Source organism: Grammomys surdaster, unplaced genomic scaffold, assembly GCF_004785775.1.
Source record: "Grammomys surdaster isolate TR1022 unplaced genomic scaffold, NIH_TR_1.0 139, whole genome shotgun sequence".
Lineage (NCBI taxonomy): Eukaryota > Metazoa > Chordata > Mammalia > Rodentia > Muridae > Grammomys > Grammomys surdaster.
Window position 1 is genome coordinate 9,316,388 of NW_021604597.1, and position 15,955 is coordinate 9,332,342.

At 39.4% G+C, this 15,955-nt stretch overlaps 1 protein-coding gene across 1 annotated transcript in view; it reads left to right on the plus strand.

Moving 5' to 3' along the window:
• Med12l (mediator complex subunit 12L) overlaps positions 1–15,955 on the plus strand; it is a 292,238-nt gene that overhangs the window by 269,274 nt on the left and 7,009 nt on the right. Inside the window, exons 40-43 of the mRNA XM_028763676.1 lie at positions 5,708–5,797; positions 7,485–7,714; positions 9,296–9,452; positions 12,765–12,860. Of these exons, the coding sequence (XP_028619509.1) occupies positions 5,708–5,797; positions 7,485–7,714; positions 9,296–9,452; positions 12,765–12,860 (573 nt within the window). The remainder of the gene's footprint in view (positions 1–5,707; positions 5,798–7,484; positions 7,715–9,295; positions 9,453–12,764; positions 12,861–15,955) is intronic.

Here is a 15,955-nt window from a genome sequence, read left to right on the forward strand (position 1 = left end):
TCTTGCTTCTCCCTGTGGTGATTTATGTATTTATAGAGGAGTGTGTGGCTTGATTTGTCAGCTGATTCGAGAGAGCGGACCTGTGGTTATCAGTCACTGTGTTATCACGTCCAGTCAGTGTCTGTTTCCAGATTCCTAACAAAACGCATCGTCTCTGTTTTTCTTTCCAGGATGGAGAATATATTTTGTTGTTTGTTTTGGTTTGATTTCTGAGCATAGCTTTTGAGAATACATGTTAGTAGACCTCATCTCTTTTGCTTTGCCTGAGCTAGCCAAGAACTGGTGTTCTGCATTAAATTATCAGATAGCCAACCTGCGACATTAGTCCATGAAATGTTAGGAGAGTCAATACGTGTGAGAGCATAAGTCAACTTGTTTTATGAAATTTTGATAGTAATATTGTATACTACTGCAATACCTTTATTTGCATATTCCAACTTTGAAAATATTTGGGTTATTGCATGCTTGCTCCTTAGGAAGTTCCTCTAATAGTTGTTTTGGTAAAGCAGAGTCCGGAAGTGCTTCTGAAATCTTAATTTTTCTTAAAGTTCTATATGCTTATGAGGAATCAAACATGTAAGGATTTTATTCATTAAAAGATTGAAAGAAACATTATTATTGTCATGTTGCTAATGTTGTATGAAAGAAAATAATTGGCATGGATCATTTGCCAATCATTCAACTCGTTTTTTTTGGGAAAAGGTATTGCAACATACAAAATATTTTGTATTAGTCAAAAGAGTTTTTTTGTTTTTTATATTCTTTCAAACTAATAGAAATTTTTATCTTTTCTCCTGTTTTTTATTACTCCCCTATTTTGCAAATTTGATGACTATATTCAAATAGTTGTGCCCACCATGTCCAGGCATGCTAATAGACAATGTTGTACACAAGGTGCATATTTTGCCATTTGTTTACTTTGGAATGAATCAGGCAGTTTTAGCAGTTAGTGGTGGTATCAATTAATCTTAGTCAAGTTATATTGCAAGTGAAGGCTTTCTAAAATAGTGCATGTGTGTAATTTGTCACTAGAGCCTTGTAATATTTCTCTGGGTCTATTTTCTGTGGTCAATAGAGATGAGCCTGCTCTGATGACCATAGCTTCTGCTTTATATAATACATGGATACTTAGTAACTTCCAAACGAGTCATAAGTAAAACTGTTTTTACTATGCAATTCATTACAGTACTAACAGTAGTAGTTAATAGTAACAGTAGTCGTATTATCAGAAGATGCTTTTTATTATGACAAAATATGTGTCACATGACATTTTACCACTTGAATTATTTTAAAGATTTTTTCCTTTATTTTTCTTTCATTGAAAATAGATTTTTTCATACAATGTATTCTGATTATGGTTTCCATTCCTCTAACTCCTCCAACATTCTTCCACTCCCTCCCATCTGAATCAACACCTTTTCTGTTTCATTTTAGGAAACAAACAAACTAGAATAGGACAAAATATCAAACAGACAAAAGAAAAAGCCAAAGAAAAAGCACAAGAAACACACACCTCTATACACACAGGAATCTCCTTAAAACAAAAACCTGGAAGTCATAATATATACACAAAGGACCTCTAAAGTTAAAGAAAAATGCCCCACAAAGCATTTTGAAACAAAGCCCCTCCAAAGATGCCACTGAGCTCATTTTGTGTTGGCCAACTATTGCTAGGCAGGGCAACACAGAGAAACCCAGACCTGAAAAACCAAGCCAAACCAAACCAAACAAGAGTAACTTTTATTTCCAGTGAGATTCCTTCAGAGAGAACAAGTTTTCATCTGTGGGTAAGGTATGGGGGTTTGTGTCCACTTCTCTTACCAGCTGGAACCACAATTTGCACAGACCCATGTAGGTCCTGTGTATGCTTGCTGTCTCTATGAGTTCTTATGTTTACACTCCTGCTGTGTTTAGAAGGCCTGTTTCTCTGGTGCCCTCCATCTTCTCTGCCTCCTACAGTCTTTCTACTCCCACTTCTGTGGGGTTCCTTGTATCCTAAGGGCAAGGATTTGATAGAGACGTCCAATTTTGAGGAAAGAAACCAGTATCATTGACAATGGCCTGAGTTGTATGGGAGTTCCCTTTAGATAAAAACTCAATTCTGGTACCGGGATTTCATTTGGTAATAGGGTATGTCTAATTGGTTCTCTTTCTCCCCAATTATTTGTCGATTTCATTTAGACATGTTCTTATATCTATGTATTTTATCAAGCTTCTACTCTATTAGATCCCCTTCAAATAGTCCTTTTAGTCCTTTACTGTGTCCCTCCCTATATCTCCTTCCTCGCCTCCTCTCCCTTCCCCCTCCTCATTTGATCCTCCCATTTTCCCTCCACCTGACCCTGTTTACCTATAATTATCTTTTTATTCTTTTTCCTAGGCAGATCCTTCCCTACACTCTAGTCCCTTACTCTATACTTAAACCTCTGTGGTTCCATGGATTATAGACTGCTTATTGAAGACCTGACAACTAACATCCACATACACTTGAGTATATACCATATTAATCTTTTGGGTTCAGGGTTACCTCATTCTGGTTTATTTTTTTTCTAGCTACATTCATTTACTGACAGTTTTTTGGATTTCAGGGTTTTTTTGTTTTGTTTGATTTGTTTTTTGTTTTGCTTTGTGTTTTTTGTCGTTGCTTTTTTTTTTTACAGCAAAATAATGTTGCATTCTGTAGATGTATGACATTTTCTTTATTTATTCATCAGTTGGTGGGAATTTAAGCTGATTTCAATTTGTGTGTTATTATAAATATAGGAGCAATGAGCATAGTTGAGAAAGTGTCTGGGTACTAGGATGCAGAGTCCTCTGGATCCTCGGTTCTTAGTCCTTTGAACCAAAAGTAGTACAGCTAGATCTTGAGATAGATCTTCTTTGCAGCTTTCTGAAGTAACTGTACTTCCAATTTCCAAAGTAACTGTATACGTTTCAACTTCCACTAGCAATGAATGAGCATTCTCCTCATGACACATCTTCAACACGTAGCTGTCATTAGTTTTATTGATCTTAGCCATTTTGACTGCCATAAGATGGTTTGAGTTGCATTTCTTTGATGACTAAGGATGTTGGACATGGTTTTTTTTTTTAAGTGTTTCTCTGCAATTTGTGTTTCATCTTTTGAGAACTCTATTTAGATCTGTATTCTGCTTCTTAATTGTGTTGTTTTATATATATAATCAATCTGCACATGAAGAAAACAAGTGTGTGTGTGCGTGTGTGTGTGTGTGTGTGTGTGTGTATCTCAGACACCAACATTTTGTGTGCTACAACAATGATGCTTAGTTAGCAGTAGTCTGATGGTCACGCAAGGCTGTCTCCTCACTGTTTCCTGCAGAAGTTACTCTACTCTGTCGCTTTGTATGCACGTTTCCTTAGCCTTGTTTCTATAAACAAAATATAAGTCCCTCATATTTCATTACATCTCACTTTCTAGAAACTCCTAAAGAAGCTGTAATGGTCGAACTCTCTTTCCATCCTTCATAGGAATCATTCTCTCTCTTACTGCTTTAGTTTTAAATTGAAAAGAAGTATTGAGGGAAAAAAGACTCAGTTTGAAATCCATGCCTCCAGCAAGGTGAAGTTTTGGTGAATCATCTACAGACATAAACCATAGGGCCATGTTTGTTTCTTCCTTATCAAGCATTTATTCATTCAGCAGGGCTCATTGCAAAGGCCTCGTAACTCCAGGGCTCTGTCTCTAGCCCCAGATAGGAGGTTTTCAGTATTTTTTAACAACAGATGGTAATGAAAGTTGAGTCAATTAGAAAGGACTTGGGAAATTAGTTTGTGCTAAGATAAAATCCCAGCTTTACTCTGATTTTTAAACTTTAGTTTTCTTCAACAGGCATTATGGTTCTCTTACTATATGACAGGCACAGTGCTGGGAATTGATTAAAAATAAATTTTATGAAGCTTATAGTATTTTCTGGAAATAAAACTTACTCACAGTGGCCAAATATGGTGGTTATTGTTACTTGTCAACCTGACACATACTAGAGTCACTGGGAGATGAACCTCTGGGTGCTATGGGGGAATTATCTTGATTATGTTCCTTGAGATGGGAAGACCAACTGTAATTGTGGGTGGGGCCATTCCCTGGGCTGGGACTCTGAACTATGAGGTTCTGGTCTTTGAGATGGTGGAGAAAGTGTGCTGCGCCTACATTCACCACTCTCTTCCTCTAAGTGGATAAAATGTGGACCAGATGCTTCAAGAACTGAGAGTTGTCCACCATAGTGGACTTTATCTAGAAGTCTGAACCAAACATCAAGCCTGTCTCCCTTAAGTTGCTTTTATCAGGATTTTTTTTTTTTTATTTTGTCAGTGTATTTGTGGAAATGGGGAACGATGTTTCATTTTGTCGGCTGTGTTCTTACTGTGTTCGTGTGTTCCAGGCCCTCTGGGGTTTAGGTGATCCATAGTCTAGGCTTCGTCCAGGTAAAACAGTTCCTACCACATTATCATCTTACTAAATCTCCAGCTGTAACTTCTTAACCGGCTTTGTAGATCTTGCTGATGCTATGAGACAAGGAACTGCCAAAGATGTCATTGAGTTCAGATTCTGTTGGCCATATTCTACTGATTTCAGTGGGGAGGTCAGAAGACCCACGCATTTGATGTGTAATACATTTGGTTTCAGTATCTCATTACAACTACAAAGAGAATTATTCTTCCAATCTGTTATGGGGTTATTTTAAGTCACTATAATCCTTAAAGAATAAGTTCCCATGAATGCTTAAGAACTATCATGCTTGGAAATATCTGTTCTTGATGGAGACACTCTGACTTTGGACTCAGATCTCTGGCGTTTAGGGCATGACTTTGTAGCAGCCCAGGCTTGAGATATGCTGAGTTCTTTCTGTGGTTGGTATTGGCATTCTCAAACCTAAGCTAAACACCTAGCACTTTTCTTTGTTAGAAATGTATTTAGTTTTTCCAAGGCACTCTGAAACGATTTCCTGCAACTGTAATCTAGCACTTTTTAGTTGTGAGACAATAGTAAAAGAATTACACATTAAATTTATTTCACCCTATTAAGTAAGTCTTGGGGAAAGGTAGGAACGCTAAGAAACTGGGCTTTTCCCCTCTGTGATTATCACTGCAAGCTTCCATAAAAAAACTTCAGTTAGCAGTATATGAAGTTCATACATAGCTATCATTTTGATTTATGGTCTAAAGGCCAAAGTATATTAAATTAAGGCTGGTTTAAAAAATATTAACTGGTTCTATTTTATATGTAGTTCATTAGAATTATATTTGCTATTAACTTAGAAATTTTATTGAATATACCTCATTATAGAGTCTTAGTAGGCATTAAAATTTCCTCAGAAAACAGTATGCACAGTTTTCAGATCACTATGATAAAGCTTCATTAAGAAGCCATGGGAATTTTGCATGTGGTGAGAATATGCCATGTGGTGTTTTCTCCTTATGCACAGATGCTGGGTAGTGTCTGTGACGGGAGAGCCACAGTTAAGAGGCTCTTCAGTACCCAGAGAAGCGTGTGTGCCCTCCTAGAGAGTCATTTAAGAAACTTTGCTGAGAGGGGTTAGGTGTAAATTCATGTTTGTTACTGGTGGTGACACTCAGAACACAGTCTGAAGCTGTGTTCAGTGAACAATCTGAAATCTGTAAGTTCTCTATTCAGAAGCTCAACTCCAGCACTTTCAGTTACAGACTTTGTCCTGATTTTGTTTTCCAGGGCCAGCCAGGGGACCAGGCTTCTCTCTTTACTGCACAAGCACGGCCCTCCCCTCAGCTCCCTCAGTATCCAGGGCTGCAACAAGCACAGGTACCCACACTGCTTTGAAGCAATGGATTCCTTGATGTTTAATGCTATTTATTTGGAATAAGAGATCAAGGAAACTGCTTCTCAACTAGATCTAGAACTTAGTTATTTCTACTTCCATGATTTCAGAACAGTAATTGTTGAATAAATCTCAGGATTGATCAGGGAATTCTTAGATTAGAAATGTAAATTAATTCAGACTTCTTTTCTGCTGCTAATACATATTGAAGCACTTGATCCAAGATGGTGGCACACACCAGTAAATCACCCCCAAGAGGCAGAGGCAGGAGGATCAAAGCCAGCCAAGGTTCTGTAGTTGAGATTGCATCTCAAAATCAGTCAACCAATCAATTCATTAAAATGTTGAGTAATCTCAGTTATTTATGATATAATATTTAATGGTATAATTTGTTATAGAAATTTTCATATTCAAAGATAACGTCCATGAGGAATCATGGTAGAGAACAAAAGAATGTGCCTTTGAGTCAGGTCACAGTATAGGTGCTGTATGATATGTATTTTACTCTGAGGTCTAGCTTCCTTTTCTGTGAGATCAAGAGGAAACATGTAGGATTCAAGGCAACCTATGGACTTAACATACTGTCACATACACAGTAAATGCTAGACAAATTGTGCGTTTACCTTAAAAATAATGTAGACCCTTGCCAAGCACTGGTGCTGTGTACTACTAATGCCAGCACTTGGAAGGCAGAGGCAGGTGGATCTCTTTGAGTTCAAGGCCATCATGGTCTACAGAAAGAGTTCCAGGACAGCCAAGGCTACACAGAGAAACTCTGTCTGAAATAAAATAAATACAATAAAATAAAGTAGTCCTTTATTCTCTCTTCCCCCAAGTTCTTCAGTTGTTTTATTATTTCTGCATCCTTACACCTTTACTCCTTTCTTTTATACAAAAAAGATCTGATGATACTTTGATCAGATTTGTGTTGGGGCTGTCTGTTCATTTCATGTTTACAACTGAAAGGAGCGCCCTGTGTGTCTTACATAGGTCCTGAGTCTAGGTTCCTGTAGGCCTTTAGTGTGTTCCTTCTGCATTTTAGTGTGTATTACTCTTGTCTCCAGAGTCACAGTTCTTACACTGCTTTAATATGTGGTGTTTCGGGGATCCAGAGAGCCAACAGCATTCTGTTCAGAGAATTGTATCTTGTGATCCAGAAAACTCCATGTTTGTCTTTTACATAAGATATCAAGGTTTAGAGAAATTGGTTCTTGTATTAACGGGAAGGTGTACCCTGTTAGTTGATGTTCACTGTGAGTGGTCCCTTGCTTGACCCGCTTTGGAGAGGATACTGATACTGTTTTGGTTATGCTGAATGTTGCTGCCATCTAGGCATGGAATGTGTGGATGCTTCGCTGATTATTTCTGTACAGAAAGGTGTCCTTCCTAGCCCCCAAATAAACAGTTCAACTTAGGAGGCAAATGAATATCTACTTATTTTGAATTAAGAGACTTCTGTGGAATCCTTATCCAGCCAGTCTATTCTGTAAATTTCTGGTTAGACTTCTCGTCTGCAAGAGTAGCCATCCTCCTATGTTGAGTCATCCCAGCCTTTGAGAGCGGTGAATTTCAGGTTGGACCTCCTGGGCTTATCTTTGCCCCGTGTTTCTTAGTAATAGAAATATGGGTGCTAACGGGAGCACTGACATTTTCCTTTATGCCTTCCTGCAGACCATGCCCCAGGGCTACACAATGTATGGAACACAGATGCCTTTGCAACAGGCAGCTCAGCAGCAGCCTGGTGGTGTGGTCCTTTCCCCCAGCTACAACTCCAGGGCCTATCCGGCTGCACATTCCAGCCCAGCGCTGATGGAAAGACTCCGACAGCTTCAGCAGCAGCCAAGTGGCTACGTGCAGCAGCAGGCCTCCCCGTACCTGCAGCCCGTAGCTGGCTCTCAGAGGTGATACCTGTTGAAGTAATTGCAATAGTAAACCCTCTCAGCCTTGGGATTGTTATGCTCCTTCCAGGCATTTGATACTGTAATGGTTTTTGAGCTCCTATATTTGCATCGTGACATCTCATTTTTTTACGAACATGGAGTAGAGGTTCCAAATTCTTTCATTCAAGAACACTGTAGTTTTGACTCACTTCTTCCATTGTGTGCTATGTAAGATTTTTCAGATGATACCAGTGTGTTAGTGCTAGTGTTCTTTCTTTTCTGCTTTTTCTCCAAAAGATTTTTTTATTAAAAGTCTCTAAGAAAACTATTGATCATTGTTAGTAGCGCCTTACTAGAATTTGCTGATTGGAGCCTGTTTATGTTGTAGAACTAACTAATTGTACATGGTCCTTCACAAAGTTTTGTTATAACTTAGTTTTTATTTTTCCCACTTCAGAGATGACTCTCAGCCAACTCTTCTGGTTCTTGTTTTAATCATACCCCTTCCTTCTAGGGTGTGTGTCTGTAGTGCTCCTTCCCGTTGTGCTATCCACACATGGCTAAATTTAAATTGATTAAGATTGATTTAACATTCATTTCTGCAGACACATTAGTCACATTCCGAGTGCACATTAGCCAGCTTTGGCTAGCATGGCTAGATTTGAGGTTCATGATCTGTGCAGTGACACAGACACCTGGTGTTTACAGGAACCCCAAGTTGAACTAGCCCCATGCTGGGCTAGCCCTTGAAATTCTGTTGCTTTGACCAAGGAGCCTTGAAATTTTATTTACTTCTAAACCCTGGTAACTGTCTTACTAGTCCTAAGACAGTTAAGGGCCATTTCATTGGATAGCACAGATAAAAGTCATGATTGCTTATCATATTATCCAATCCCACTAGATAATATAGTCCAGAAGAGTTAGGTTTGTAAAGTTGTGCACTGTGTAGTGGATAGCCCCTTATCTCCCATGTGTTATCATCAATGACTAGCTACATGTCTGCTCAGGGTACTAACTCTCTGAGCATTAGGAAGGTTGTATTTGTGGGAAGTAAGTTAGTTTGTGAAAGATGCATCATGTTTGCCATTTTTTATAATAAGTAGCAGCATAGCAAAGCTCAGTAACTTGAGTGTCAGTGCTCAAAAAGTTCTGGGTTCAAATCCCACTGTGTCATTTTTTTTCTGGATGACTTTAGTTATTTCTCTATGTCCATTCCTTCACTTTTAAAGTTAGATAATAAAACTGCTGACTCATAGGGATACGCAAGAAGTAATGAAATACAATGATTGTTCAGCCCTTCCACTTGCAGTCTTCCTGAAGTAAATAATTAACTTATTTTCACTTAGGGCTAACAACTATTTGATTTTTTTGAAAAGCAATTTCTATGTGATTGCTACATGGCTCAAAGTAGAATGTTTACCGTCTTTTTCCCCGGTCGCTCACATTTGTTATCTGATCCTCTGGCCTTTTCCCGTTTTAATTGTACACATGATTATTGAACACGAATTGTTTCTTGGTGGATGTGTGTAAAATGCTGGAGGCGCTGACTGACTTCCGTGGTACGCCTGGTTCCTGAACACAAGTTGCATTATTCTTTGCCAGACTGAACCATCAGGCTCTACAGCAGAGCCCTCTGGTGGGCGGGGGAATTGACGCTGTGCTGACTCCCGCACATCCCAACCTCCCCTCGGTGCCCCTGCCTCAGGACCCAATGAGGCCCAGACAGCAACCAGTTCGACAGCAGCAGAGACTCCTCCAGGTATGGGGCAGGGAGGTGAGGGCAATGCCATCCCTTCCGGTAGTGCAGATACTTTTACAGTGAAACGTTAAGTTCCGAAGAGCCCTACGTATTTGACACTAAGCAGCTTGGCGAGTACACTGTAGTCCATCTAGAGAGACTTTTCTATTCTCTGTATCTGCCAGGCCATGGGCAGGAGACCGCATTGCACTGAACCATTCCCTTTCCCAAAGCCTCAAGGGACCCATGGATGCCTTAATTTAAATGTGAGCCTCAGCTTACCTGGTTGATAATTGACTAAGAGTCTACAATTTGCATACAAGGTTTAATATTCATGAGAAAAAATTAGGAACAAATGCAGCTTACAGTCATCTCTTTGACAGCCATAACTTTGTGATTTCTACAATACTTCTTCTCTGCTTAAACTGTGGAGATGGAGAAGCAGAGATTACACAATCTGGAGGACTCTGTGTTAGAATCCAGAAAGCTGTCGTTTGTTCGTTTGATATAAATACTTGAGACTTCTAGGTAAATAGTTTCTCCCTTCAGTACGTTAGTGTTTCAGATTTCTTTGTTCCAGTATTATTGTGGATGGGGGATATAGCTCATTGGTTAAAACCATTCCCAGAATGCACAAGGCCCTGGGCTAATTCCCAGCACTGGAATGAAGGAAGAAGGAAAGGCAATCAGGCAGGCAGGTAGGCTGACTATTATGTTAAATCTGTGTTTTTTTCTTCACTATTAACAAGTGATGTTTTTGTGTTGGATACTTCTTGGTAAGACTGTTAAGAGGGCTCTCATTCCCAGTCCAAAATGAGGTGCACTTTATTTTATTTACCTACACAGAAACATGGGGAAATGTGGAATCTAGTCAAGCAGGGTATGTATAAGAGAAGAACTATCTATGCTCTATGAGATGACAGGCAAGAAAGCAGGGATGCAGAAAGGAACTTTCGGGAGATGTGTCTCAATTTTTATGCTGGATGGAGAGGAGGAAAAAAGTAGTTTCCATAAAAATTTAAACCATAGATATGCCCAAGCAATGAAGTCTGAATCGAGTGTGATCTACAAAATTGTAGTTGAGAGGATCAAAGGGAACCAGGGGAAGTGAAGACCAGCCCTCTGTAGAGCAGAGCTTCAGTTATAAGGTGACCATTAGTACATCCTCATTTTGGATAAAGTATTTTAAAAGTCATGGTACATTATTGGTAATACATGGTAACTGATTTGGCTGAGTGTAGCCCTTACCGATGATGTCCTACTCATTGTATGGAGACCGTTGCCAAGGTGGTACACATAAAAACTCTACTCTTGAGTTTTGTCATCAATAAAATGGAAAAGATGAGGGCACTTCTTTCTAACTGTGCATCAGACAAGTCAGCAATTCAATAAGACAATTCAAGCAAAGCACTTGTTTGCTGTTATTTCTAATATGTTTTACTAGCAGAACTATTAAAACAGAGAATGATATGTTCTTTGGCCACCTACAAGTTTGGAGATATTTTTCAGGACAACTATTTGAATGGTTCTGTTTTAAGATTTGTTACTTTTATATCGCCAAGGAACCATGCTTTGTTGCTTACTTACCACTTTCTGCCTTCCCAAGGCATTTTCAAGGTTGCAGACAGATCATTTTCTCACTAGGTAACCTGTACATGTCCCCTGTTAGTCTGTGCTCTGATACTCTTTCTTACCAACAATATATTCCCGGGAGATAAAGAAAGGGAATATGATTCGTCTGTTTGTCTAAATTACATTTATTCTCTTTTTGTGAATTGCTGTTGGCCTAAAGGAAAATGTTAGCAATTGAGAAGTTGAGTTCATCTCTCCTGAAAGTGTTTGCAGAGAACCAAGTGAATGGTAGTTTCCTATGGCAATGCTTCTGGCTCAGCCAACACTGTTCATGTTGACATAGATCTGCACCACTGCTGGGATTCCAAATCTGCAAGTATTGCAGATCTGGAAGTACATATTTATTGTTTTCACTTTAAAAGGTCAAGTAATTTGGGGAATACTATGTAGACAAAGTTGGAAAAATGCGTATGATGAAAATCTAGTCAGATCACCAGTAACTAAAGGCCACTGAGAGAAACTATTTTTTTTTTTTTGCCTTCCCACCACACGCACACACATTCTGTTTCTTCTGTGAATTAGAGGTCTTTTCCAAGAGCTATAGATTTCAGCCAATTTAGTGTGGACAGGCTTTCGTGTTTCATGCTGGTAATTTATTGCATACTTTCTATGGACTAGTTTATATCCTATAAAAAAGGTAAAAATGGAGTCCTCAGGGCTCTTCCAAATATCACAGGGAAGATAGTTGATGATTGGTGCTTGTGTTAGTTGGAAGTGTGAGATAGGTAGCTTGTGAGTGGACAGGCAGAGCATATTGAAAGAGGCCAAAACAGTAAGTGTACAAGATATCCCTGGACAGTGAGGTCTGGCTGCCAAAGACCTTGAGGTCGGTGTGGTCTTGAGAAGGCTTCCTGGAAGAACAAGGTTATGTCATTAAAACACTTGAAGGAAAAGCAAGGTGTGGCAAGGTAAAGATGGAGGATGCAGGGTTACAGGCATTTCTGTCAGTGGCGGGCTGAGGTGATAGTGATCCCTTCAGAGTTTAGTGCAGCCTAAAACTGCCTTTACCTTGTGACACCGTAGCCTTCATTATCGTGATAGCATCATCATAACACAACACAAATGTGTTTGGATGTTGCTGCTGTAAATAAACGTATTCCACTGCCTCTTATTTATATAAGAGCATCACGATAGTTAGTGTGAAGTGCTTAATACTAGGAAAGAATCATCCCTGGATGTGCCTGCTTATTCCTTACGCTCTGTATTGTTGTTTTAGAGTATACTCCTGGTTATTAAAATACCTTTCATGGTTGGAGATGTACCTTAGTAGTAGAGTACTTTCCTAGGATACATGAGGCCCTAGCTTGAACCGAACTAGAGGGAAAGAATAAACAGTATGCTGTGTTTTATCGGCAGCAGGCTCGTGCATCTTGTGTTTCCTATGTCTCTGAATTGCATCATTTACCATGTCCTTAATTCACTCTTAATTTCATTTTGTTTACCGTGGCCCTAGAAGTAATAAGCTATCCAATGTACTTCCTGCAGCCTAGGTGTGTGGTTGGTGAACCACCTAAATTTTTGTAAGTACGCTATACAATGTTCAGACAATGCAAGAATCACCTAATGACATATTTTTTGAGAGTATATCCCAACCATTTTGTGTAGATGGACTAGATAGACTGTGTGTTAGTAAGGGCTGTTCAGACGTGTCTCAGCCCCACAATTTTAAGGGGCTACCATAATCTTTTCCTTTCTTTCTAGATGCAGCAGCCCCAGCAGGCCCCCCAGCCCCAGCAGCCCTCACAGCCCCAGAGTCAGGCCCTTGGTCTCCAAGCAATGCAGCCCCAGCAGCCTTTGGTAAGGCCTGGTGTTTTGGAACCAGGATGTGGGTTTCTCCTTTAAAGCAGGTCCATTCTCCATAGCCATGAAATTTTAAGAGGGAAATAGACTGGCTATACTTGACCAGCTTTCCTAGCATTCTGTCAAGGTTTTCTTCTTACAGGAGTCGGAATGTTTGCTTTCATTAAGATTAATAATTAATATACACTAATAAACTTCAATATACAAATAAAAATGTTGCTTCACTAAATTATACCATTTTCCTTTTTGGAAAAAAATGTAAAGCACTCAATGTATGAAAACCTTATCAGTAGGATATTAAGACATTTTCTGTAAAGAGTAAAGAATGATTTCATGTACATGTAAGGATGACCTTAGATTTTGTTTTATAACTTTCTCACATAGTAAGAAAGTACTTTGTAAAATGACATGTTAGTAATGAATCCAAGCCTCTTTATCCAGTTAGCATTTTCTGCAAGAATTTCCACGTTGTTCATAATCTACAGTCCACTTCTTTAACGTCTCAAATTGAATTTGGGAACATGTGCATGATATGAATGTTTTGAAAACCTCAGTGATGTTGACTGCTCGTTCTTTGTGAGTTCTACCCGGGGCTTGTAGGTTGCTGTACTCATTGCCACTGGGAAGCAGCGGTGCCAAGTGTTGTCAGGATCAGAAAACCAGCTCTACAATTCTGTAGTGACGTAAAAGAGTATGGAGGCATGGCAGCACACTGGGGAGAATCAGTGGAGTTCCTTGGTTAAAAGTTGGACCAAGCAGGTCTCCACTGTGGGACCAGCCCAGTAGAGGGTCCCCGCTAGGGAGTCCCCGGATATATTCCCCCCCTCCATTCTTTTGTACCACGCATCTAGCTTTTCCAGTTTTGATTCTTTTTGTTTAAAAAATATTTATGGCAATCTATATAATCAGGATTCTTTTTTCCATAAATAGAGGCAGTGTGAAACTTGCTTCTTTGTCAGGACCATAAAGTTGACTAGGGCAACTTTTTTAGAGATGCTGTAAAATAGGCTTTCAGCTGGAATACTGCTCACATGCCCTGTGTCCCACCCGGAAGTAAGTTGTAGCCTCCCTCCCTCCCTCCTTCCCTCCCTCCTTCCCTTCTTCCCTCCCTTCCTTCCTTACATAGTTTCAAACCCACAGAAAAGTTTCAAAAACATACAAAGAACTTCCCTTCACCTGTGCTAAGTGCCACATGTGTTTTTGATTCCTCCTCCTCCTCCTTCAGTTCCAGCTTAAGTTTTTCCTGATCTCCACATACCAGACAGCTATAGCCATGTGCCAGTTTCATGTTAAATATTTCCATCTTTTTTTTTTTTTCCCTAGAGGGAGATGGCTGGGGATATAGTTGAGTTAGTAAAGTGCTTGCTAGCATGAGTGAGACCCTGGGTTGGATCTCAGCATGGCAAATCAAATAAACCCACAAACATAAAAACCACTGGCTATGATGGCTGAAGTCAGGACATTGGACACTAATGTAATTCTATGATGTATAAATGGTTTGGTTTTTTTTTTTTTTTTTCACTAAGGCAGTGGTAATTCTGTGTCCTTTCTGCCATGTATTTTCCTGCCTCTGTTTTTTTACTATTTAGCTTCCATGTCTCCTTTACCCACACAGAATTTGCAACAATTCCAAAATGCCCTGACTTCGTCTTAGTAATGATGGGTTATTTATTTATTTTTTAAATGTTACTGAGCTGATGCACTGCTAAAGCATGACACCAAGCAGTTTGTGTATTGGAGAGCTGCTTCATGTACCTGCATCGCGAGAGTATTCATAATTCCTGTGGAAATGGTGTCTGATGGATTTCCATCATAAAGTTACAGCTCCTTTTAAAGTAATAATATAAGGAAATGGTTTCATCCAGTCTGTCCTGTTGCTCGTGAGACTCTCACCCACCAGTGTTGGCATTGGCTGTCTCTTTCTGTTTCTACTGTAGAAGGAGAAAAATGCTTCCTTTCAAATGCTGTTGTATGGTTTTTATTGCCTGATATTCAACTCACAGGAAGAACATCCCCATTGTTGCTTGTCTGTCTTTAAGTCATGTTTCAAATACAAAAGAAGGTGTGCTTTTTTTTTTTAAGATTTAAGTTTTACTTATTTGTATATTTGTGTGTCTAAGTGTTAGTTTGTGCTTGTGAATGTAGTATATCCAGAGGCCAGCGGAGGCATTGAATGCCCTGGAGCCGGAGGAAAACGTACTGTGAGCTCCCTGAAGAAACTTGGGTGCTGGAAGCTGAACTCAGGTCATGTAGAAGAGTAGCGTTTGCTCTTAATGGAGAGCCGCCGCTCCTGCTCAGGATGGCATATCTACAAAGTGAGACCTACCACTTGACCCTTTGATTTAAAAGTTTGGCATTACTAGGAATAGCTTTAAAGTTTTCTTCCAACTTTACTGAGTATCGGTTGTTACACAGCAGTAGTTGGATGAAATTTGCAGATTTAAAAATCATCAAAATCTGGGCTGGATAGATGGCTCAGTGGTAACCACTGCACTGGCTGCTCTTCTAGACATCCTGAGTTCAATTCCCAGCGATCACATGGTGGCTCATGACCATCTGTAATGGGATCTGATGCCCTCTTCTGGCATGCAAGTATATACAGATACATAAAAATAACTGACATATTTTTTTAAAATCATCAAAATCTTTCTCTAATCTGAAGATGTAGCTCAGTGGCGGAGGTCACTTGCCTAGCCCCTACAGTACTCTGGGTTTGGTCCCCCAAACTATAACACAATGAAAAAATTTCTTCCCATTGAATAGGTTATTAAGTCAGACAAACAAAACTTAACACTAGTCTCTGTGTTTTCTATCTATACACAACGAGGCATTTTAAAGGTGTTTTGACAGAGAACCAAAATCTATGCAAATAGGTCGTGTTGAATGTTTGGAACATTTGATGCTGACTGGAAAAATCCTAACTCCTTCCTTATGTAAAACAAAGATTCTCATGCTATAGTACTGTTGTTAGCAGCGGTGTTGAGTGTGACCCTAACGGAAGTAACTATCACATAGTTATTTATACCTTCCTAGTGATTTATGATGTACATGAGTCCTTCACTGTTAAATGTAAGGAACCCAATAATTCGAGA